Source organism: Antechinus flavipes, chromosome 2 (genome assembly GCF_016432865.1).
Source record: "Antechinus flavipes isolate AdamAnt ecotype Samford, QLD, Australia chromosome 2, AdamAnt_v2, whole genome shotgun sequence".
Lineage (NCBI taxonomy): Eukaryota > Metazoa > Chordata > Mammalia > Dasyuromorphia > Dasyuridae > Antechinus > Antechinus flavipes.
The window spans coordinates 327,832,088-327,844,317 of NC_067399.1; the positions used below are offsets into that span (position 1 = coordinate 327,832,088).

At 31.7% G+C, this 12,230-nt stretch overlaps 1 protein-coding gene across 1 annotated transcript in view; it reads right to left on the reverse strand.

The window, feature by feature from the left end:
- The window catches only part of ARMH4 (armadillo like helical domain containing 4), a 150,554-nt gene that overhangs the window by 12,775 nt on the left and 125,549 nt on the right, over positions 1-12,230 (reverse strand). Inside the window, exons 6-7 of the mRNA XM_051977735.1 lie at positions 8,465-8,496; positions 98-232 (exon numbers count right to left, since the gene is read on the reverse strand). Coding sequence (XP_051833695.1) covers positions 98-232; positions 8,465-8,496 — 167 coding nt within the window. The remainder of the gene's footprint in view (positions 1-97; positions 233-8,464; positions 8,497-12,230) is intronic.

The window sequence follows — 12,230 nt, forward strand, 5'->3', positions numbered from 1 at the left end:
ATACTTGCTTCATTAGGTACCATTTCCTTAATGGAGTAAATTGGACCTCCAAAAAAAAGTGTAGAAACTTAGTATATTTCTGTATTTTTTTCCATACCTTTCTTTTATGCCTTTTGAATCCATTTCGCCTTCGGCGATTCATAATCTTGATACTGTAAAGTGCTCCCAGGATGAATAGGGCTCCTGCTATCCCAACCCCCACAGGCACCAACATTCCTGACATGTATCCTGCCTGCATAAAAAAGGAGACAAGCATTGGAATACTAAACAGACTGCCACTCTGGTTTCTTATTACTTCTAGGTTATAGCATTTTTATAGGTTTTGAATTCTCCTATTTGCCATATTATGGAAAATTGTGCATGTGGTACAAAGTCAGGGAGCAAGGTGTGTGAGTTGTGAAGACTATTTTGGGATCCTTCAAGAACTTGGAAGAATATACTGAAATAAATCATTCAGATTGAGTGACACCTCCAACTACTTGGATAAACACATTTGTCAACATTAGTTTGGTGTGACAAATAAAATTTTTGTTAAAGATGGATGAAGGGGGTTTCTAAAAATATTACCACTATTTAAAGGATAGAAATTCAGAATTTCTGCTAGAGTCAAACTATGATTTGCATGGAGTACTCTCTAGCACAGAAAAGGACCTAGACTTTGGTGTTCATGTTCTTTAAATCTCAGCCAGCAAGATTAACGTCTGTAACACAAAGGAAAAAAAGAAGAGGGGAGAAAGAAAAGGGAAGGGACTTACAAAAGAATAAAAGAGAAAAAGGCTCTGAAAACCACAGGAAAGGTAATTTCCAGCAAAAAGAGAAAAAATGAGTTGTAGAAAGGAAGAAAATCTTTTTGCAGAGATGGGAAAGAGGGTACCAATGAAATTAGTTGCCTAGTCTATAGGCTCATGGGTGAAACAAAGTAGTTGTCTAGAAGTTAATTCTAGGGAAATTCCCTATTGTGAAAAAGGGAGAAATGAATCTGCACAAAAAAACCTGTTCCTTTTTAAATTTTTTTTTTTATTTTTAGGGAGGATTCAAAATATATAATAAATTATCAGTTCAATAAAAAGATATATAATAGTAGAAGAAATTATTTTCATGAGTTTCCATCTTTTTTTTTTTTTTTTTTTTTTACTTCCTTACAGGTTGTTCTTTTCTTGTCTTCTGAGCACATTTTTTTTTTTTTTACTTTTTCCCCTTTCCTCCTCCCTATCTCTCCCAATCAGGCTATAGTTAAGCAATGATATATTTATGTATGCATATATAAATAAATACATAAACACATACACACACTGCTCCCACACACATATTTCCTAACCCTGCTGACTCTTTGCTTTAATTCTGCTCTTAACTTGCCTTGCTATTACTTAACCATCCCTCCCCAGCAGATCCCCACCTTGTCTTCTTCCCCTTCCCTCTGCTTCCCTAAATGCCCATCCCTCCCCACTTATTTCTGTGTAGATTTTGGACGGTTCTATACCCTTCATTGTATGTATGTAGTATTGCCTATTTTACCCATTACTGGGTGATTAGGTTTTCAGAACTACAAGCCCTCCTCCCACCTCTGTATCTATTCTTCTCTCCACCTCATTTGTATAACATAATTACTATTTTTACTTTAACTATGCCCAAATCTTTCTTTTGAGCTACTCAATTGCTGGTGTTAATCTTAAACATATGATATATATTTCCATGTAAAAATCATATGCAATTTGTCCATGTTGAGTTCCTTGAAATTAATCTTTGATATTGGCTCTTTCACGTTAAATTTTCTATTGAGTTTGAGTTAAAAGTCCTGAAAATCTGCAAGTTTGTTGAATGTCCTTTTTTCATTCAATATTATGAATAATTTTGCTGGATATGATATTTTTGGTCACAGGCCTAGTTCTTTTGATTGTCACTATATTTGATTCTAGGTGCTGCAGTCTTTTATTAAGGCTGGTGATATTTCTAGGTCCAGAATATTTAAATAGTTTTTTTTCCTTGTTTCTTGCCAAATTTTTTCTATGATCTGGAGATTTTGAAATTTGGCAATACTATTCCTATATGTTTTCCACAAAGAATCTCTTTGAGGTGGTGATCAGTGAATTTTTTTGTTTTTCTACTTTCTCATCCTATTTTATCACTCCAGGAAAATTTTTTTGGATTATTTCTTGCATTATTGTGTCAGGTTTTTTTTGGGGGGAGGGGTCAGAGCTTTCAGGCAGTCCAATCATTCTTATATTTTCCTTTTTTGATCTGTTTTCCAGATCTGTTGTTTTTCTTATAAGATGCTTTACATTATGTTCTATTTTTTTCATTCTTTATATTTTATTTTGCTATTTCTTTGTCTCATATCTTTACTGGCTTTCTCTTGCCCAATTCTAATTTTCAAAGAGTTATTTTCATTTTTAAGACTCTACTTTTCTAGTTAGTTAACTTTTTTCATAATCTTGTTTCTCTTAAATGGTTTTTAGTTTTTAATTTTTCCTCACTGTCTCTCATTTGATTTTTAAATTCTTTTTTGAGCTCTTCTACAAATTCTCTCTGAACAGGGAGTCATGTAATGTTTGAGCCATGTATCTCTTTGAGACAGAAGAAGCTTTTTTTATATCACAGTCTTCCTCTGAAGATGAACCCTGGTCTTTCTTGTTCCCATAGTAAATTTCTATGGTTGGGTTTTTTCTTCTTTGTTGGTTATTTTTTAAATGAAAAGTGTTAGTGTAAGCATCTCTAATCATGGGGTGGGGAGATGGTGAAGCAGGAGGGAAACTGTTCCCTTTACTGAAGCTGTTTTCCCTTTAAGATTATCACTGAAGCTGTGTATCACTCTGAGATTGTGTCCCCTTTTCTGATCTCAGATCAGGCTCCAATCTGAAGAGTTTGAAATTTACTTATTCTTCTTCCCAGAATTCTCCCAAGAAAAAAAATGTTTTAAAAATCATCATATGGAGGTAGCTCTTTTCAACAACAAGGTGATTCAGGTCAGTTCCTAATGGACTGGTGATGGAGAGAGACATCTGCACTCAGAGAGAGAACTGTGGAGAGTGAGTGTGAATCACAACATAGTATTTTCATTAAATTTTTTGTTGTGGTGGTTTGTTTTTTGTTTTCTTTCTCATTTTTTTCTTTTTTGATCTGATTTTTCTTGTACAGCATGATAATTGTGGAAATGCGTACAGAAGAATTGCATACATTTGACATAAATATATATCAAACTTGCTGTTTGCTTGCTATGTAGGAGAGGGAGTGAAGGGGAAGGAAGAGAAAAAAATTGGAACAAAGGTTTTGCAGGGGTGAATGTTGAACACTATGCATGTGTTTTGAAAAAAAAAAACTTTATTTTAAAAAATCATCATAGACTTGGCATTGGAAAGGACATTCAAAGGATATTTATTTAGTTCAACTTTCTTATTTTAGAAATGAGAAAATTTTGATTCAGAAGATTAAAGTCATTTGCACAAAATCATGAATATAGTAGATTACATTCCAGATTTAAACCCAGATCTTCTGAGTTCAAATCCAGTTCTTGTTCCTCTATATCAGGCTTTTTCCACTGTGTGTGTTTGTTGTGTATTTGTATGTTCAGTGCCTGGCATATAGTAGGCAGTTAGTAAATGTTAGTTGAGTGAATGATTGGATATTAATCCTTTCTTCCCTTCTTGGATAACTTAAAAGCATTAGATCCACTATATCATGTGACATTAAAGAAACAACTTCTCCATGCAGGCTCAAGTTGTCTCCATAATTAGACACAATAGTACAATATACCTAATCCCAATTAGACTCAAGTTACTTCCAAATATCCAATTTGGGGATTATTACCATAATAAAGGAAGGCAAGGCAAGAAAAGGCAACAGTTGCTACTAATAATGTCACAGGTGGTTAATAAATGCTTATTGATTGACAAAGATATTATCTTCTCTACTCCATTAAGATTCCCTATTCTGCTTATTAGGGCAAACCTAACCTGATTCCAGGATGGTATTTCCCAAAAAATCATTATGTTGCAGAACAGGCATAAAGGCAGAGTAAGAAAGCCAGCTAAATGTGTTCACTGGTAGTGTTTAACTGAATCACTACCACTGGCTGTCCCTGTATTCCCTGAAGTTATACTGCAAAAACACTTTAGGGACCCTTCCTAATTTTCTCAAGTGTGCCTGAATCAGGTACTCGTGTGTGTGTATGTGTGTGTGTGTGTGTGTGTGTGTGTGTGTGTGTGTGTGTATGAACATACCTACAGATATTCCCACACATACCTTAAAATTTTCCCACCCAAACTTCTTTATATATGTGTGCACACAGACAAACATACACAATGAAATGAAAAAGAGGGCATTTGAAAAAGGGAGCTAATTTGGTGAAAGCTATCATTAGACAATACAAAGCTTGACCTTTTTATTGACTCTTCCTCTAATTTCTAATTAATCACTAGGGTAGTTCTGAAAATAGAATGGGAAAGAAAAATAAGTTAATAAAGAAATGTCAAAATATGCTAGCCATAATCCTTTCCCATCTTTCTAGTTCCCTGCTGCAAACCAAAATGTTAGGAAAGGGCAATATATTCTAAATCTGCAATATGTTTCTCTTATGCATATTTTTATTCCATTTTCTTGAATTAGTATTAAGGACAAGAATTTTGCTTTTCATTGAAGAATAAAAGTATCCTCCTCTTACTAAATATTTTCCCAAGGGAAAAAAAATTCTGTGAGTTTCTAAAAGGGCATAAAAGGCTTGTATAAACTCTGAACATAAGAGTTTTTCTAACCCTAGTTAAGATTTTTTTTTTCCTTTGAGTTTGGTTTAGTTTGTTTTGTGGTAAGAGTTTTTTTTTCTGAAAATGAGAAGATAGAAGTAGATTAAAAAGTTATGAATATAATATATTAATGAGTCTGATATTGAAATAAATTTGCATTGTGAAATAATCTGTGCCTTAGAACTAACATTCAAGATTTTACAAATCCACATGCTGAAAGAAAAAAATTTTCCCTCCTGGACAGATTTCCAAGAGTCTGAAAATGAAAAAATGCTGATCAAGAAAATGAATATTCCAGAATATGTTGTTCTTATATAATATCTACTTTATATGTTTAAATTATTTCTGTTTCCAAAGCTTTAAACAGAACCTCACAGAAGAAGTTCATCCTTTATGTCATTTTTGAATAAAATAATGGAGAAAGGGGGAAGAAAATGTCTTTTCCATTAGCATGGGGTAGGGTGAAAATATTGAGCATTTTTTAAAGGGGGAGTTACCTTTTAAAAGCATGTGATAACACTTCTCCTGTATTTTAGAAATCACAAATAAATTTAAAATTTAGATAATGTAATAAAATAACATTAACAGTATTATTTTCCTTTTATTCATACAACAATCTTTGGAGGTGGGTGCTATTATTATCCTCATTTTACAGATAAAGAAACTGAAACAATAAAAGTTAAATGAGTCATGCAGCTAGTAAACATCTTAGACCAGATTTGAGCGCAGATCCTTTTGATTCCAGGTCTAGTATTCTATTAATTAACTTATTTTTCCTAAGCAAAAATTATTTTTAGTATTGTCTGTGATTTTTTTGCTTTCATTTAACTGATTCTGCTAATGTTATAAATTATGCTTTGCAATTCTGTCTTTTTAGAGCTACACAGTATATGACTGATTTTAACCTATGCAGGAACAAAACAGTTACTTATAAGAAAGTTACAAGAATCATCTAAGCATTTATGTAATGCTTTATGATTTACAAAGCATTTTACATGTGCTATCTCATTTGAAATGAAAAGGAAAAGCAAAAACTTTTATTTGAAAAGAAAAAATTCTAAGTAATTCTTCTAAGCCTAATTCCACTGAATTCTTTAAGAAGTTAGATGATGATGATGATGATGATGATAAGTATGTATAGTTTTAGTTCTTGCTTCCTTAGTTCCCATTTATTTTCATTTTTGAAAAGCAATCCAGACCTTCAGTTACAACTGAGATTGATACCCTTGAGACATACAAATGGAAAGACTCAGAGTAGGTCAGTCTGGACAATTAGTAGTGATGAGACCCAGGAGAGTGAATGAGCCAAGTATGTTAGAACTTATATTGAAACTTAGGACTGGAATGGAGCAACTAGCTTCAATAAACTTTTTAATTAAAATATTAAATTACAGTAAAGGCAAGAATGAAAGAGATAAAGATCAAAATTATTTTCCCAGTAATTAGCCTTTTGGTCTTTTTGAGGACCTTTTTGCGAATTTATCTCCTTAGATTCCTCCCTAATAGCAGTCTGATCTACCCAATCCTTCAGAGTCAGATATATTCTTTAAAGACAGATTGCAGTGATGGTGTCTTTGTAATCTTTTGATGGATTTCCTACTGCCCAAAAGAACCAAGAACAATTCTTAACTAATGTCAAGCAAGCACTTTTTTTTGAGGGGAAGTAGCAAAGTCCTTGATGAAAAGGTTTACTATATTACTGTATGATTATCCTAAATTGCTTAATAGACATAATGAGATATGGTTGATCAAGAAAATGACCATTCCTGATCCCATCAAAGTAGATAAATCAGAGAAAACTCTGCTGCTTTGGGCAAAAATTCCATTTAACATAGACATCAATACTTCTATTAAGCAATTTCCTAATCTGGTATCTTCTATATAAGAGCCCTATAAAGGGCTCTTATATGTAATCTAATAAATTTTCTAATATGCCTTTTTCAATTTCTGAATCTTCTTTGTCTTGCTACATGGATAAGCTAGCAAATCATAATTTCCTGCCAAAAATTTTTTTGACTTGATTAAAGTCAAAAAGCCTTGCTCTTATTCTGCCAAAGATCACAGGAAATGCCTATACATGTATCTTAGTTAGATTTCTTTTAAATTAATGTTATTTTTTACTTTGTTTCTATGGACAGACCATGAGTATCTCCTCCACTATTAAAATTCTTAAATTATTTGCTCTCTATGAACAATGCCAATCTATCAGTCCTGAAATTCCAAAGTTCTCACAGGACAGTGGTTTATTCTAAGCTTTTCCAATTCTTCATAGCTCCAAGGTTAGCCTATTCACTATAGCAAATAGCTTCACATTTAAAGACATAACGCAGATAAAATATTTTATTTGAGGATGAAAAATATCAGAAAATAAGACTTGTTAATACATCATATTCTTAACTTTTGCATTTCTCCTTTACCATATTCTATCTACTAATATCATATGTTTTGTGGATACGTCAAAATTCACAATTAAAAACAATTCAGTACTAGTTTTAATATCTAAGAGAAAAACATATTCTATTCCAACAGCATATATTTACAAAACCTGAACAGAATAAAGATAATTTACTAAATCTGGATGCCTAGGTTGAGGAGAAGAGAGGCAAGGAGAAAATCTGTATATATACACATGTGAATTTTTGAAAAGGTCATTCTACTGTGAAAATACTTAACCCTACAGCATGAAACTGTCTAGCATCCAAATTGTCTGATGAGTTATAAGAATCTGAGGTAAGTCCTTTACCATTATAGGGAAAAAAATGATTTTTCTTGTGCCTAAAAATCCCATTTAAATCTGGAAAATTAATGAAATCTGACACAAGCTACAGCAATGAATTCAAGACCTGATAAATGCCAGTCATTATGGCTTGAAATTGGAAAATAATTTAAAATTACAAACTTAAGGAGAAAGGGAATAAATCAGAAGGAATAAAAAACTTAAACCTGGAAGGAAAATGCTTTATCTCTGAGCATGTTAGCATGAGTGTTGGACATAATTCAAGGAAGAAAAACATTTTTTGGTAGCTCAACTATTTCAAGCAGGGTTTTGAATGAGAATCAATTGTATACAGGGGCATGTAACTCCAGAGAACCCATTTTAAATTTTCAGTCAGGCAATTACTAGAAATCAAGGCTTAACTTATCATTTTGATAATTATCTAGATGTAAGAAAGTATAAATAAGGCAGATTAAATTTTAAAGTATGTGTGCACACTTTTTTAAAGAGCCCAATTATTAACAAATTTATTAGCATACCTTATACTGCTGTGTAAACACAGTTTGAACACAGCAGTAGAAGATATTGGGAATAAAGATATCTAGGGGTTGTCAGTTAGTACTAATAACAATAACTGGCTTTTATATAATGCCTTACTATTTCCAAAGTGCTTTGCATCCATTATCTTATTTGAGCTTCTCAATATCAATGCCATTCATCTTTGAGTTTATAAAACGAATACATAAATACAAGATAATTTTGTAAAGGAGGGCTCCTGATTAAAGAGATCAAGAAAGGCTTCATGTACATGTGATGCATGAACTAAATTTTGAAACATCCTAAGTGTTTGGTAATGGAAAATTGAAAAAAATATATTTTCCCTCTTAACTCTTAACCTGTGACACTAGAGGGTCAAACTAAAGTAATGAATTAAAGTCACATTATTCTGGAGGACTTTTATTTAAAAATTTCACAGACTATGATATATCCAAAAAAAGAAAATATTTCCTACCTTATCTTTTAGTTTTTCCATCCAACTTCTCACTAGAAAAAAAAATAAAATTTGAATAGACATTGTTACACTTAAGTTTTCATGTTGTTAATTCAATAGCATAAAACATGGGAAAGAATTAATAACATTAACATAATGAGAATGCCTGATTTTATTTTCTTATTTCTTAAGAGATGCAGAAATGTAGCAAAAATACCTTGTCAATACCAGATAAAAAATTAAATCTTGTTTTGTTCTCTGAGTGGTTTTTATTATTGAATACTTCAGAAGGTAGACAACTCATTGTTGGGGAGAAGTGGAAACTCTAGAAAAGCCATTTACTTTTTCAGTTGATACTTATTGTGTCAAATTATTTCTTATCTTCATCATATGTCAAGGGTGAAATGAGCAATGCAAGATTAAAATTACTTCAGTGGGAGCAACTCTACACTTAGGTCCATATGACAAAGTGTGTATGGAGTGAGGTAAGAAAGATCATTGTTTCAGGGACCCAGTGCTTTTCTATTCATGGAATTCAAGGAGATTTGACCCCCCAAAAAATTATTATTGTTATTATTGTTGTTTCTTTAAAATTATTTATAATCTACTTAGATGTTACATTATCTTACGGATCCATAAAATTGTAAAATTATAAAAACGAAAGCAGTACTACAGTAATCTTCCCTTTAATTTTAGAAAGTAATATGTTTTAGTTTGTACCTCTCATTATCTTTCAAAAATTAATAAAATTCCTAAAGGAATAGCTCCTTCCCATCCCTAAGAAAAAATTTTAATAAAAAGTAAAGTTATTCATTTTCTTAAAAGAATAGGGAAAAATATATAGTAAGATTAAAAACAGCATATCTACAATATATTCCTTGTTTTAAAATGAAATATTTACTAAATAGTAACAAAAAAAATAATCATAACATTTATTCATTGGGAGGTGAAAGGAACAATCCAAATATAACAATCTACATATAAATATGGACAACACATTCTCATCAATAAACCTATATATACTTGTGTACATCTCTATATCTGTGTATAGTTATATATATGCCTGTTTTCCCACATTCCCTCCATCATTTATCACTTTTTTTGTCATTTTTGCCAGTCTGATAGTAATGAGATAGAAACTCACAATTCTTTTAATTTCTATTTTTCTAATTATTAATGATTTGGATAATTTTTTCATATGGCTAGAAATTGCTTTAGTTTCTTCTCTTGAGAACTATCTCACAATTGTATAATAATAATTAAAACTATAGCTATCTTTATGCCTCTTATTCTTATAAAATTGAATTCATTTCTTTCATATTGTGGAAATAAGATTTTTATCAGAGAAACTTCTTTAAAAGATTTTTTTACAACTGATTCCCTTTAACTTTATTGGACTTTTTGTGCAAAATCTTTTTAATTTTATGTAGCTAAAATTAGCCATTTTATCTTCTGAGATTCTTCCTATACCTTATATAGCTATGAATTTTTCTCATATATGAAAATCACTATTGATCAGAGAAATGCAAATTAAGAAAACTGAGATACACTACACATCTGTCAGAGTGGCTAAGATGACAGGAAAAGATAATGACAAACATTGGAGGAGATGTGGGAAAACTGGGACGCTGATACATTGTTGGTAGAACTGTGAACAAATCCAATCATTCTGGAGAGCAGTTTGGGATTATGTTCAAAAAGTTATCAAACTGTGCATACCCTTTGATCCAGCATTGTTTCTACTGGGATTACATCCAAAGAGATCTTAAAAGAAGAGACCCACATGTGCAAAAATGTTTGTGGCAGCCCTTTTTGTAATGGCAAGAAACTGGAAAATGAATGAATGCCTAATAATGAGAGAATGGCTAAATAACTTACAGTATATGAATGTTATGAAATATTATTGTTCTATAAGAAATGATGAGCAGGATGATTTCAGAGAGGCCTGGAGAGACTTACATGAACTGATGCTGAGTGAAATGAGCAAAACCAGGAAAACATTACACATGACAACAAGAAAATTATATGATGATCAATTTTGATGGTCATGGCTCTTCAACAATGAAATGATTCAAACCAGTTCCGATTGTTCAGTGATGAAAAGAGCCATCTATACCCAGAGAGAGGCCTGTAAGAACTGAGTATGGGAACACAACATAGCATTTGCACACTTTCTGTTGATGTTTGCTTGCATTTTGTTCTCCTCAGGTTTTTTTTTCCTAGATCCAATTTTTTTTGTACAGCAAGGTAACTATATAAATATGTATACATATATTGGATTTAACATATATTTTAACATATTTAACATGTATTGGACTACCAGCCATCTAGGGGAGGGAGTTGGGGGAAGGAGGAAAAAATTTGGAACAGAAAGTTTTGCAAGGGTCAGTGTTGAAAAATCACCCATGCGTGTGTTTCGTAAATAAAAAGCTTTCATAAAAATAAATAATTTTTTTAAAAGTTATCTTCCAAAAAATAAAAAGAATTTTTCTCATATCCACAAGTTTGATGCAGGCATTTTCCCCATGTTTCCCTAATTTTTGTGGACCTCTAATAAACACATTTTGATATTGCCTTTTATATATATGGGTCAAATTTCCATTTGGAATTTATTGTAATACAAGGTGTCTAAAACTAATTTCTTCCATATTACTGGCTGATTTTTCCAGAAGTTTCTATCCAGTGATGAGAGTTGTTATCTTGGTAGGTTAGGTCTTTATGTTTAACATTTAGGGTTCTAGATATAATTGCTTCTGTGTGATGTGTACTTAATCTGTTCGCTTATCAATCTATTTTTATAATACCCAAATTACTTAGAGAATTACTGCTTTGGGCATAGTTCCAAATTGTTCACCAGAATAGCTGGAGCAATACCCAACTCCACTAACAACATATTAATGTACCTTTTTTCCACATTTCTTCCAGCATTTGAGATCACACCTCAGATTTGTTTTAATTTACATTTCTCTAATTACTAGTGGTTTAGATCATTTTTATATGACTATAGTTAGCTTTGATTTCTTTTTCTGAAATTGCCTTATCCTTTAACTTTCAATCTCCTTTAACTATTTATCAATTGGGCAATGGGCTCTCATTTCCATAAATTTGACTAAATTTCCTATATATTTGTGAAATGAGTCTTTTTTCAGAGAAATTCACTAATAAAAATGTTTTTCCCCCAGTTTCCTTCTAATTTTGGCTACATCAATTTTATTTGAGCAAAACTTTTTTAATTAAATGTAATCAATTTTATCCATTTTACCTCTCATGATCCTCTTGTGCTCATGAATTTTTCCCTTATCCACAGATCTGATGAATGATTCTTACAGTGCTCCTCTAATTTGCTTAAGATATTGCTTTTTATTTTTAAAACATACCCATTTTGAAATTCTCTTAGTATACTGTGTGTATACTTGGGCTACATCTAGCTTCAGACAGACTGCTCTTCAGTTTTCCTAGCATTTTTGTCAAATGGTGAGTTCTTATTGCCCCAAGAGCTAGGATCTTGGGGATTATAAAAAAACTAAATTACTCTGGCCATTTAATCTACATCTTATATACCTAATCTATTCCACTGATCAATTATTTTGTTTCTTACTCAATACTATATTGTTTTGATGATTCTACTTTGAGTATAGTTGGAGATTTGGCCTTCCTAGGCCCCTTTCATTCCTATTTCATTTCATTATTTCCTTTAAGATTCTTGATCTTTATTTTTTGCTCCCACATGAATTTCATTATTACTTTTTCTAGTTCTATAAATTAATTCTTTGGTATTAAGTAAATT